This window comes from Rattus norvegicus, chromosome 17, assembly GCF_036323735.1.
Source record: "Rattus norvegicus strain BN/NHsdMcwi chromosome 17, GRCr8, whole genome shotgun sequence".
NCBI classification, from domain to species: Eukaryota; Metazoa; Chordata; class Mammalia; order Rodentia; family Muridae; genus Rattus; species Rattus norvegicus.
Window position 1 is genome coordinate 15,657,925 of NC_086035.1, and position 13,017 is coordinate 15,670,941.

At 54.6% G+C, this 13,017-nt stretch overlaps 1 protein-coding gene across 3 annotated transcripts; it reads right to left on the reverse strand.

The window, feature by feature from the left end:
- Positions 1-1,283: 1,283 nt before the first annotated feature.
- Ninj1 (ninjurin 1) lies at positions 1,284-10,191 on the reverse strand. Of its 3 annotated transcripts, none has more exons than NM_012867.2 (4): positions 10,031-10,107; positions 3,706-3,934; positions 2,453-2,616; positions 1,284-1,932 (listed from the first exon to the last, which is right to left on the reverse strand). In NM_012867.2, exons 1-3 carry the CDS (start codon positions 10,103-10,105, stop codon positions 2,462-2,464), a joined length of 459 nt encoding a protein of 152 aa, NP_036999.1. In that variant the 5' UTR covers positions 10,106-10,107; the 3' UTR covers positions 1,284-1,932; positions 2,453-2,461. The 3 variants fall into 3 exon arrangements, with proteins under 3 accessions (NP_036999.1, XP_063132148.1, XP_063132147.1); XM_063276078.1 differs by lacking the exon at positions 10,031-10,107 and adding an exon at positions 6,212-6,353; XM_063276077.1 differs by having other exon boundaries at positions 1,284-2,616; positions 10,031-10,191.
- Positions 10,192-13,017: the final 2,826 nt, after the last annotated feature.

Genomic DNA, 13,017 nt, shown 5'->3' on the forward strand with positions numbered 1-13,017 from the left:
GGGCTGGGGCTGGGAGGTACAGAGGGAAGAAGAGCAGAGGAGAGGGGTGCTGGGAGCCAGCTTCTCTTAGGTGAGGGAGAGGGTCACCGCTGGCCACGGGCAGTGCTGAATGCCATTTTGCAGATGTCTAAGTGTCAGCCCAAGGTGGGCCGGCATCAAACATTGAGAGCCAGTGGGCAAAGAACACATTCGTGATCCCACCCAGGCCATAGCCGGTAACTAAAGACGAGAACATGGCTGTTCCCAGGTTCACACAGCTGTCTTTCACTGGTAAAGGACAGCCAGAGATAACTCAAAGACACCAGCTAACAAATGCTTTGGGCAGACATGGTGCATGCTGCCCTCCAGTCCTGCAACTCCAGGTTCCAGATGACCCATTTCCCTAGAGCAGGCCTGCGGGACAGCTCCTGAACATGGAGAGCCTAGAAGGGGCATGTGGAGTCCTAAGTAGGGCTTTGCCATGTTTTCTACAGTAACACAGGCCCTGGGCATGGGACTGAGGTCTGCAGCATACACTGTCACTGAGTGCATCAGGCTGACACGCAGCTCTGGGAAGGCCGGCCAAGGCTTTTTCGAGCCCTCGGCCTGCAAACCCTTGGCAGTTTTAAGTGAAGAGAGTTACAGTGTCTTTCAGGCTTTGTACTCAAGAGAGTGGCAGACTCCAATTTCTGATCACGTAGCAGTTGGAGCCCAGGTACTCGTATTCCTCCTACATCCTGAGGAGATCAGCAGTGCAGGCTCCCAGTCAGCAGATAACACGCCTGCTAAGACGTTCACTGTGCGAGGGAGTGAACTACTCTGGCAACATGTGTGCGTAATATATACTCATGGTAGTGTGTGTCTGGCAGAGGCCGGAGGTCAAAGTTGGGCATTATCTTCTACCGCTCTCCATCTCAGCTTTTGAGGCCAGAGCTTACTGAAGCTGGGGCTCCCTAGCTGGCCGGCCAGGGAACACTAGGACTCCCCCTGCCACCTCACCTCCCACCCCAGCACATGCCACCGCACCTGGATTTTCACATGGGTGCTGGGGATTCAAACTCGAGCCCTCATGCTTGTGCAGTGAGCGCTTTACCACTGAGCCGCCTTGCCAGCCCCTCTTGAAACGTCCCTGTGCATTTGCTGTAAAAAGGCTGTTGAGCCTCAGATCCCAACATCTGTCTCAAAACCTACTCCTGAGAGTTCAACCAAGTATGGTTGACTGTACTGATGCCCCTGCAGGGAGGGACTGTCTGGGAGTGGAGGGTGGTGTCCCAAGCGTAGAGGGTGGCACATGGAACCCAGCAGGGAAGCACATAAGCTTTATTGTCATTCCTGATTAGAAAATTGGGGCCTGAGCCCCTGGGTTGGGGGCTGGGGCTCTTCCCAAGTCACTACTGGTAGAAGGTACCAGGATGACCTGCAGCCCCCACAGGCATGGCTGCCTCTCGATGCCAAGAGACACTGCCAAGCCCAGGCACTGAGGCTGGAGCCAGCAGGTACTGATGACTGTCCAAGGTCCCTGGGTCAGGAAACAACAAAGGCAGCAGTCTCCAGGGTGACCTGTGCAGGCTCCATGAGAAGTAGGGTCACTGGTGTATCAGCAAAGGGAGGGGCATATCCTGGTCCTTCTGGAATGTCCTGAGACAGAGATCAGTTCTGGCCCCTCATCGAGTCCAATCATGGATTTCCTGCATGTCCTTGGGCGGGCAGTGATCATCCTCTGGGCGTGGGTTTCGGTGGAACTGTCCAGTTCTGATCTTCATGGCTTTGCATCCAGTTCCCACACGCCTCGGGTGGCCGCCCACGCAGCAGTCACAGGTGGACGGAAGTCCATCCTTGACCATGGTCCAGCGGAGGCCACCTTGGGCTGTGAACAGGAGAGGGATGCCTTGGGGATACAGCAGTTGCAGGGGTCTGGACAGCTGGGCTGCAGGTCAGATACCTTCAAAGTCTCTGGAAGGATGAAAAGAGAGGCAGGTGGGAGTGCTGCTAGGTCAGCCAGCAGTGCCCCACCTGGAAAGGTGAGGAGATCTTGCTCGAGCATCAGGCTTACGTGGCCTTGGGTGTAAGGATCTGTCCTCCATGAACCAGGTGCTGCAGGTCTTTCAACACTGAATACAGTGTTCCTGGGTCTCTGTCAGGACCCACAATGGTGATGAGAGCCAGTCAGTAGTGACCATGGCCACTCGCCTAGCAAACCCCATTACTCCAGATATCATAGCAGCAGACCATGCAGTCAGCAAGAACTTGAAGCCTCTGGAGACACCCATGAAGAGAGGTCAGGAGGACAGGACTATGTTCCCACAGGCCCTGGTACCCTCTTCCTGGCCAGATGACCTACACACTCAGGGGCCGTCAAGAACTGCTTTCAGTGGCCTGGTCATGCCACAGAGGAGGGATAGCTAGCTCAGAACCCACCACACCTACCCATGGCAGTGGCGGCAGCAGGTCTCAGCCTCCCCCGCTGACTCACCTGGGCATCCTACTGCCGGGGTGCCACGTCCATGACAGGCTTCTGGACTCCAAAGGCCGTAATGAAGATGTTGACCACCACGATGATGAAAACCAGCCCCGTGGCCAGGTTGTTAAGGAAGTCCAGCTTGGCGTGCTTGGCTGGGTTGTTGAGGTCATACTTGACTGTGGGTGAGAGGGGCAGATGCTGCTCAGGGGAGCTGAGCCTGGGTCAAAGTGTCTAGGGAGTGTTGAGTGACGAGAACAGGGCTCTTGGCCGTAATTAGGGCTTTGTTCCCCACTGAAACCTGCCTACATGGCTAACATCAGACATGGAGGTCCCTCCTTTTTATATCCGCCACTTTCTCCACGAGGAAAAGAACTCTCCATGGGGCTTGCTTTGCATACCCTCCAATCTACCTTAGTCTGCCACCACACCCATTGCACAGATACAGACGGGGAGATCCGAGAACTTCCCTCCTGAGTCCAAGGTCGCATTCCCAGAAAGTAAACGTGGGACCTCGCCCTTCCTGATGACACCTTCTGCTCTGGACGGGCACCAAAGCTGCCCTGGAAACCCCATGTCCTATCAGCTATCCATCCGTGCCTATGGTCACCTGTGGGTCATCTGCTGAGGGGACGATCGTGGCTAAGTTTGGGAATTAGTGACCACACTCTACATTTTGGATTTTTCACTCAGAACCAGAAAGAAGAGTTGGCCCAGGTTCAAGGCCATCTTCTGGGTCTGGAGTCATCTTATATCCAGAACCCCTAACTCTTCATTCTCCATTCCAGATGCCCTCCTTACCTCCTGCCCCAGGATCCCCTCCTCACCTCCTAAGACATTACACCTCCCTCCCTGCATTCCCGCCTCTCAACCCAAAGTCTTCTCTTTGATTTCTAGGTAAGGGTCTCTTCCTTGTTTCCTGTATAACTCAGCTGCTCTTGGTTTCTGGACACAGGCAGCAGGGTCAGGCCTGAGCTGATCTGGGCAGGGAGGACTGCCTGGCAGAAGCTATCTTGTGGCAGGGAGCCACAGGGATCTAAGGAAGCAGGTACCCGATTCCCCCTTCCTTTGCACTACCCCACCTCCCAGACCCTGAGAACCCTAACCTCACTCTGCTTCCAAAGAGCAGGGTCAGATGTGGGGAGCCACTGCTTGGACCATAACCTGGCTCCCTGAGGGCCAAGTGTCTGAGGTGGAACCACCGCTCCCCCCACCCCCACGCATCTCCCTACCCATCCCGGGGCCGTGCAAGCAGCCGTGGGTCCTACCCAGGAAGATGAGCAGCACGCCCACTCCGATCTGCAGCACGAGAGAGATGGAGATGAGCACCACGAGGGGCACGAAGAAGGCGAACTCATTGCCCTGCTCCACCACGGCCTTGAGCTGCGACGCGTTGGCCATGAGCAGTGCGATGTCCAGCATGCTCTCCGCGGCGCTCTTCTTGTTGGCGTAATGGTTTACATTGATGGGCCGGTTCCTCAAACCCCAGCGGGGTGGCTGTGGGAACAAGGTGGTCAGCAGAACAGGGTCAACCCGAGGCTCTCTGGAGAGGTACAGGACAGGCTTCTGACCCTCCCGGGGGCTGTAGGGAGTTGTCAAGGCCTCCAGGTAGGGCTTCTGTTGCCCCAACCCTGGCACATAATCATTACTCTAAGGAAACTTCCTGGAGTAAGGATTCATAGAGAAGGAAACCAGAACACCAACCTCAGCCTACACACACACTGGTCTCCAGCAAGAAAGCCCGTGACTCTCCCTATCCCGTGCAACAGGCACTCTTCCTTGCCTACAGCCCTTGGAGTCCCTCCCCCAGGGTCTAGGTGCTTGCCTGGAAGAGAAATGAGGTGGGAATAGACAGGCCCCTGCATAAACTGGCCTGGCTTGAACTAACCCTTCCTGGGCTGAGCCCAAAAGCTGGTCAATCCCGCCTTGGTTCACCTCCCAGCCTCAGCCTTACCCTGCTCAGTGAGACCCCACACACGGACACCACCTTTGGTTACAGGATGGTTTGGTCACCTTGTTTATCCATAGCTACTCATGCCTATGTGGCACTAAGGGCACACAGCAGGTGCTCCATAGATGCACTGCCATCCCACATGCGGTAGAACAGGATGTGGGTCTCCTGATTCCTCATAGTGATGAGATATAGTTCTGGGGTTCTTTAAGGGTAGGCACCCCTTGGTGGCATCCTCTCTTCTCTTAGAGCTAGATTCAGCCACTACCTCTCCCCAGGGGCCATTTCCCAGGTCACCCCCACCTCTCTTGCATGGCCAATCACAAGGGGCCCTATAGAGCTTTCTCTACTCACGGGTTTCCCCTTCCAGACACCCGAGGTTCTCCCTGGAGGCCCCTGCTTCCAGGACACCACCCTTGATTCCCCGGGTAAGACCTGGCCCTCTCTTGTCCACCTCTCTGGCTGGCCTACTTCATTCTAAGGTACCTTTAAATGGCTGGCTTCCTCTTTCCACCGGCCCAGTCGGCTCTCTCAAGCTGCCCTGGTCAGGGCCCCTTCTCAGCAACCTAGGAAAATCTCACCAAACCTAAGCTTAGGCCTTTGTCTACTGGTGCCCTGAACCATCGAGGCCTGCACTGTAGCCTCCAAGGAGTGGGCATGGAGCGGAAAGAGGTGGCCAGGGCCTACTGTTGGCAGCCAGCCACCTGGGGCCACCCTGAAAGATCCTGTTTCTAGACTCATGAAAGATGCAGGGACTGGAGGTGGTGCGGCAGGTGTCCGCCGCAGTCACGTGACTACTTTCTATGGGCCAGAAAGCCTAAAGCTGGTGCCACTGAACCGCCCGAGCGGAGGCCTTCTCTTGGACAGAGTGTGTATCATTAACCTGAAATTTCTTCTGAAGTTGTGCATTCAAGAAGGAAGGCAGTGTGGGGTAGTGGGAGGCACGGGCGGGCTCTGCTACCTGAACCTGAGCTAGAACATACAAACTACCAGCTGTCCGAGTAAGTGGCACTTTGAATGGCAAGCTCACTTGGGTCGAAATTCTTACTTGAGAGCACGGGTGTGTGTGTGTGTGTGTGTGTGTGTGTGTGTGTGTGTGTGTGTGTTTGAGCATTTTTATATAATTTCACGCGTACATGCAGTTGTATGTATTGTAGACGTTTACATGCGTGTTGGTGCACATGAATATGCATATTTGTTCAAAGTACCGGGTATGCATGCCCATGTGTCACACAACACATACATGTGACACATCAGCACATACAGAGAGCCAGGCTGTACGCATGTATGCATATACGAACACGGAAAGTGGAACTTTTGGTAGGTCAGTTGGAGTTGCAGCGGACGGCAATGGGTGAAGCAACAAGGCTGAGCTCGCTGGCCACTGGGCAGAAAGAAGAATGTCTTTTGATTCTGAACCATGTAAAGGTTTCCTGACCACACGGTCACAAGGAACGGCAACATGAATGAACTACCTCATGTCCCTACCCTCATCCACTGCTCTCAGCACTCTTAGTCACAAAGGCCTGTGCCCCCCGCTGGGCTCGTTCAATGAACAAACTAAGGCTCTCCATACTGTAAGCTCCTCCCAAAGCCACACAGCAAACAGGGGCCAGGCTACAGTGGATGCTATGCTTTGGGGTTCAGAGCCCTGGCAGCAGACTGAGGACGGAGATCTCAGGGGCACTCTGACTAGTTCAGGACAGCTAGCTTTGCTTAGCCTCACTGTCTTGCTAAGTCACAGAGCTTGTGGAATTAACACCCTGAGGTGGCTCAGAGCCCTTGGGACCCACAGAGGCTATGACCATCAGCCACCTGCTTACCTTTTACCCTGTAAGATGGTGACAGGGGCCTCAGGCTGAGGGACAGGCCCAAAGGCAAAGCAGGCTATTGAATGGTGTTAAACTCTACCTCCCCACAGCCTGGATCACGTCCCCACGCGCTGCTGGTCTCCCCACCTCTGTATCTGGGGTTGCCCTCTGGGGAACTTGTCTGAAACTGAATAAAAAGAGATACTGCTCTACTAGGGATCAGGAGACGGGGGCTCAGGGGGCTTTGCAGGATTCCTCCAGGGTCTGAGCCTGAGCCATGCTGGTGACTACCCCACAGGCTTCTCCCGGGATGCACAGTAGGATGGATCCAAGGCTGCCTGGGCCACCCGACCACAGATCAGGGAGCCCTGTGGGCCTAACTAGCTGCCTGATCATGCTAGGAAACCCTTTCAGGCCTGTGCCAGTGACCTGGGCAAGGTCAGGGAGAGGACACACTGGTTAATATATACCAGGTTAGGCGGGAATTCCCTGAAACTTCAGCAGTTAGCTGGGAACTGGTGTGAAGAGGGCCATTTTCTTCTAAAACCCAGGAAGGACCATTGTGGGTTAGTCAGCCCATACAGGGGGCTGCGTGTGTGAGGGCCTTGTCATATGGCTTAGGCCCTCTGGACTGTCCTTGGCTGATGTGGGAGGAGAGTGGGTACCCAAGGGGCTGGCTTAGTCATAGCACAGTGGGGAATCTGTGCCCATTAGCTTGACCCACAGAGCAGGGTGCGCCATCCTTCATGAACACACCCTGTCATTCCCAATCTCATCACACCAATGGCCGTCAAGGTGAACACTTATCAGGAGAAAGATGGGAAGACACAGGGGACTTTACAAGGCGGGGCCTGGAGACTCTGACCGGTGGGAACACCCTACATCAAGTGGCGGGGCCTGACTGTTCCTTTATTCTCAATGTCTGGCTCTCCCCAGCGGCTTAACCTTAGCCACTGAGCAACACCGGCGTACGAATGAAGACAGATACAGGAAAGAAAGGCCAAGCCAGGCACGGGTCTTCCATTAGCCAAAATGCCGTCGTCCTAGGTGACCCAGAGGTCCAAGTCCAAATAAATCCTGGATGACCCAGCCTGGACTGCTCGGAGGCTCTGTCAAACACCAGTAGACAGGGGGGGTTAATGTGGTATGGGTGCAGCAGCTGCACGCCCACCCCTGAGCTGGACCCAGCAGAAAGCCTCCCGTACCGTCTTCTATGCCCCCACCTGCATTGCCCATGCCCTGGGAACCCAAGAAGAAGGACTGAAGTTTCTCCTGATTTCACACATATATTCCCGGCAGGAAACCCCAGTGAGACAGCAGGAAGCATGGGAGGCGGGGTCCCCACAGCAGCTGGGCCACGGGCTGGGCAGACTCACTTCCTGTGGGTCAGAACTGACCAGGAGTGACCCACTAGGGTGGCTTTTAGAACTTGGCTAAGATCCCGACTGTCCCAGGATCTGCCAGGCAAGCAGAAAGGAGGAAAATAGGAAGCTTCTTTCCAGCAGCTGAGGCCAGGCAGAAAGAAGGAAGGCCAGTGTGCAGGACATCATGCCATGACCTGGAGACCTGAGATATGGCCATAGCTCCCTGCGTTCTGTGAGGAGCAAGAAAGCAGGGTGGGCATCACAGGGTTATGGCCTAGGTCTAGCTCAGCCACCTCCCTCCTCCAATGTCCCCAGCGTCATGGCATTTACACATTAAACTGGCATTCACTGTTTCTCTGCTGCCAGGTAAAAGCGAGCGAACTCACAAAAACCGAATTGGGCTGTAAACATGAACAGGGCCTTTAGGTAATTAGCTCTGGGGCACCTAGCACCTGGAGGGGCACGAGTAGCAATTCCCCGGTGTTGTACTTGACAGGAACTAACCAGGGTGGCTCTACTGGGGCTCAACTACCATGGAGAGTGTCTCCATAGCTAACTCCACCACTGTACACTTCACTGTGCCTCAAGCACAGTGAAGCTACACAGCTTTTACTTAGCAGAAGCACACACTAGGCCACTTCACAGATGATAAACTGAGGCACAGAATGCTGGCATGACCTGCCTTAGAAAGTGGGAGGTAGGATCCTGAGGTTGGAGAAGGGGGGCCGGGCATTGAGCCTTCACGGTTAGCCACACCTCAGAGAACCATCCTGTCCCCAGTGACTCTAGGCAAAAACCTCCCACCCAACCCTGTATCTTCTCAGTAATCCAGCTTCTGGTGTCCACTTGTACTGTTTCCTCTGCCTAGGTGCTCTTCCGTTCACCCTAGAGGGCCAGATCTGCCCCTCCAGTAAGCCAATGTAAACGACTCCACCACATGGGGAGCCTTCCCTGACCCCTATGCTCCCTACCAACCACCACAGCAGGCCAGCAACCCTGCATGCCCTTGAGAAGCCAGTATAGTTGATTTCATTCTCCCTCCTGGCTGGTCCTAGGAATGGTGGAGGTATATCTCTCTCTCCTTGTTCCCAGACCCAAGACCCCTGATCTATCCAACCCAATCTCTCCCCTGTCTGTGCTCAGAATTCCCTGGGGAGGCACGGCTCACCCAGCTGTCTGCCGAGCTGAACAGACACGTACTGAAGAGCAAGGCCACTGGTCAGACAGCCAGTTCCTCTTCAAATCAGCTTCTAAACCACTGGCCCTCCTGTTCCTGATTTGTATCCCTGGTCCTTAAAGGCAGAGAGATCACTGGTTCTTCATTTTAGACCCACATACAAAAGGTTCAGACAGATGATGGGCTCCCAAGAGGAACTCAGTCCGGACGGATGTCCCTTGTCCACTACTTCCAGAGTGTTTTGGCAGACCCAAGGTCTCAGCTGGCACACCTGAACGGGTCCCAAGGCTCTGTCCTGTATTCTCTTCTCATCCCGGGACAGACGTTTGTGCTCCCACCTCTCTGGTCCCTCCTCCCCGAACAGCCCAGTTCCCACTATATGAACCTGGGCAGAAAGTCACTGTTCTGGTCTATTTTGCACCGCAGAGACTTGTGGAAAAATCCCAGCCTGGTGCAATTCCCCACCCCCATCCCTGGCGTGGGGGGGGGGGGGGTCGGAAATAGAAGGAATGTCCAAAGTCAACATGTCACAGAGGGCCAGAGGGCCATGTAGGGTGATACAAGTGAAGGCTGGGCCCTAGCATGCTCAGGCCCTGCCCTGGAGGTAGACTATGAGGTGAGGGGTCAGGAAGGATGATTCCTCAACATAGGCATCCGACCACCGCTGTGGCCTTGACAGGCTAGGCAGAGCAAACACAGGGCAAGCAGGTCCTTACAGTCCTAGACTGAGAGGGTGGTGTTCTGTTCTTCATAGGCAGGTGACCACAGCAGGGACACAACCTCGGGTTTCCCCCACCGCTACAGCTGGCGACCGTGTGGTCACCGTGTGGTGACGTAGCTGTCTGCCTGATGCTGGCCTCCAACCAGGAGGCGGTGACTCCTCTCCCGCCCACCCCAGGGCACGCAGGAGGAGACAGCCCGGAGGCGCTGGAAGTTGGAGGGTGGCGTGGGAGGTTAGGAGAGTCCCGGAGAGCGGGATGCCAGCCTTCTCCACCCGAGGAGTGGTGCCAGCCAGACACAGGCTCTGCACAGCGGGGCGACGGCAGCAAGCTAGACCGCCCGGCGCCTCTGCCTACCTGCTGTGCTGGCCCCAGACCTGTGGGACCACCACTTGCGCTCGGGACAGGTCAAGCACGACTTTGCCTGGAAGCAACAGCCATCACCACCACCAAGCAGGGAAGACGCCGCGCGTTACCGGGCCCGATGCCCACAGGTGCCCGCGGCCGAGGAGGGCCCAGAGAGGGCGGCGCCGGCCAAGGTCACACAGCAGCCCAGGCAGGCAGTGCTTACCGAGGCGTCGGGGGAACCGGGAGAGCCAGGGCGCAGGTCGCCGTTGAGCTCGTACTCCTCGGTGCCGGGATCCATGGTGCGGCCGCCCGGGCCGCCCAGCACAGGGCCTGAGCGCGCCCGCGCCTCCGCCACGGGCTACGGCTGTGTGCCCGCCCCCAGCCCGCCCCGACACGCCCCCCGCGCTCAGCCGCCCCCGGACTCCGCCTCCACCCGGGGCGGGCCCGGGCCTAGACGCCGGCTGCTGGAATCGCCTGGGCAGGATAACACTTCTCTGGCCTTGATGTCCCCAATTCTCAGGCTCCTTCACGATGGCTAGGGCAAGTAGCCCGGCGCCTGTCCTCGCGATGACATTGGAGGTCCCCAGGGACCCTGTCTCAAAGTCATTGATCAAGCGGGGGGTGGGGGGGGCTCTAAACTTTGAACGTGAGTGCTAAATCTTTTTAAAAGTGATGCCAAGGGCTAGCCGCATGTTTCCCAGTGGTGAAGATTTTTCCCCCTTGGAGAGGACACGCCCTGAGGCTATAAATCCCTTCAGGGTAACTCAACGCAGGAAAAGGGTGTTAACATTACCGTAGGCTTTCCACTCTAGGGCCCTCAGCTGTTCTGACTGGAGACTAGAGAAAGGTGTGTGGGATCGCCTCCTGCACAGACTAGAGACCTGAGAGAAGCAGAGGGGATTGCTAATGTAACAGCTTTAGTGTCCAGGAGGAGCTGACATCATAGCCCAGGCTCCAAGGGTATGAGGTGTTGGTCGGCTACTGCAGTCCTTGGCCCAGTGGACCTTTGTGTCCCAGTACCATGTCTTGAGAGCTCCCGGGCGATACAGGAGTAAAGGCGAGCTACTGTTCCTTCTTCCTCCTGACCTTGACCTCACTCTCAGGCCCCAGGCTTTGCCTGACCTCAGGAGTGCCACACCACATTTGAGCGTTCTCTGCTGGTGTCTCCTAGAGTCTCAGAAGGAGTAAGCGGATCATGGGACTCTTAGGGAGATTACTAGCTGGGGCCCGAAAGTACCGTTCTGTGACCAAGTGGTTCACCTTTCTGTGCACCTTCTTGCCAGCTTGGTGTGTCTTAGCATAAGGCTGGAGTTCGATAAAAGCCAAGTGAACCTGTTGACCCTCTGTTCCCCCTCCCAGAAGGAAGAGGATTAGAGGTTAAGAAATGGGGGTACCCTGGAGGTAGAGGCGGTGGCACAGGCCTTTAATCCCAGCACTCGGAGATAGAGACAGATGTATCTCTCTGAGTTCGAGGCCGGGGTTACACTGCAAGTTCCAGGACAGCCGGGGCTACATAGAGAAACCCTGTCTCAAAAACAAACAAAACAAAACAAAACAAAACAAAAGATACCTGGGCTGAACAGATGGCTTAATAGTTAAGAACACTGGCTGTTACCCATGGGGCAGCTTACCACCATCTTTGATTCTAGTGTCAAGGGAACTGACATTCTCCTCTGGCTTCTGTGGGTACCAGACATACATGCAGGCAAAACACCCACCTACATAAAATAGAATAGCAAAGACACTTATTTAGAAGGAAGACAGGGAGAAATGGTACCCGAGGTTGTCTGTATGCCAGGTCCTGTAGCAGGGACTACAGGCTGGAACCAGACAGATGGAGCAGATGGACATTCAGACACAATGAGAGATAGAGAGGGCAGCGCTTTGTGAAATCTGGCGCCATGCTTCTTTTTTTTTTTTTTTTTTTTTTTTTTTTGGTTCTTTTTTTCGGAGCTGGGGATTGAACCCAGGGCCTTGCGCTTCCTAGGCAAGCGCTCTACCACTGAGCTAAATCCCCAACCCCCGGCGCCATGCTTCTTAAGAACAGGGCTAAGGGGTAAGGAGGACTGGAGAAATGCTTCAGCAGCGACGAACTCTTGTTCTTGCAGAGGACTGAGTGTGATTCCCAGCACCACATTGGAGGAGTCACAAACACTCCAGTTCCAAGGGATCCAACAACTTCTTTGTTTTTTTTTTGTTTGTTTGTTTGTTTGTTTTCTCAGAGCTGGGGACCAAACCCAAGGCCTTGCGCTTGCTAGGCAAGCGCTCTACCACTGAGCTAAATCCCCAACCCCCAACAACTTCTTCTACACATGCATTGATGCGAAGTTTACTTATTTATTTAATGAGTAGTGATGATTTAACAGTTTACTTGCTTTGTGATTTTTTTTTTTTTTTTGACACAGGTCTCACTGTGTAGCACTGTCAGACCTGGAAACTCGCTGTCTAGATTAGGCTCTCCTCAAACTTACAGAGAACTATCTGACCCTGTCTCCTGAGTGCTGGCATTAAAGGCATGAACCATCATGCCTGCCTGACACAACTTAACACACACACACACACACACACACACACACACACACACACACATTTACAGAGATAAAGGGAGGGGGAGGGGAAAGGGAGAGAAGGTAACCTGGTCAGTGAAGGTGCATACCTACCTTTAATACCTTAGGAGACAGAGGGAGGCAGATCTCTGGGTTCAAGGCCAACCTGATCTACAGAGCTAGTTCCAGGACAGCCAGGACTACACAGAGAGACTCCTGTTTTGGGGGGAAAAAAAAAGAAAGAAAGAAAAAAAGTTTAAAAAAAAAGGGGGGCTGGGGATTTAGCTCAGTGGTAGAGCGCTTGCCTAGGAAGCGCAAGGCCCTGGGTTCGGTCCCCAGCTCCGAAAAAAAGAACCAAAAAAAAAAAAAAAAAAAAAGACCACAGAGACAACACAGCCAGTAAAGTGATTGTTTCAAGTGTGAGGGCCTGATTTTGGTTTCCAGTCCACCTAAAGTGCATGATACTGTGGTGTGTGTATTAGTAATTCTGGTAATGGCAAAGTAGGAGCAGGGAGAGACATGGGTGGATCCCTGAAGCTCATGGCCAGCTAGCCTGACCTTCTTGATGTCTCTACAAGCAAACGAAAGACCCCAACTGAAATGAAAGGTTCCACTCCCTGAGGAACGGCACCCACGCTTGTCCTTTGACACTGTCACACATGGG

Bases quoted from the DNA above. Each gene is read 5' to 3' on its own strand.
- Ninj1 (XM_063276077.1), bottom strand. From the start codon at position 10,105: ATGGATCCCGGCACCGAGGAGTACGAGCTCAACGGCGACCTGCGCCCT. The intron at 3,935-10,030 runs GTAAGCACTGCC...TTGTTCCCACAG, and splicing joins CCGGTTCCCCCGACGCCTCG to CCACCCCGCTGGGGTTTGAG. The intron at 2,617-3,705 runs GTAGGACCCACG...TCTCACCCACAG, and splicing joins CGTGCTGCTCATCTTCCTGG to TCAAGTATGACCTCAACAAC.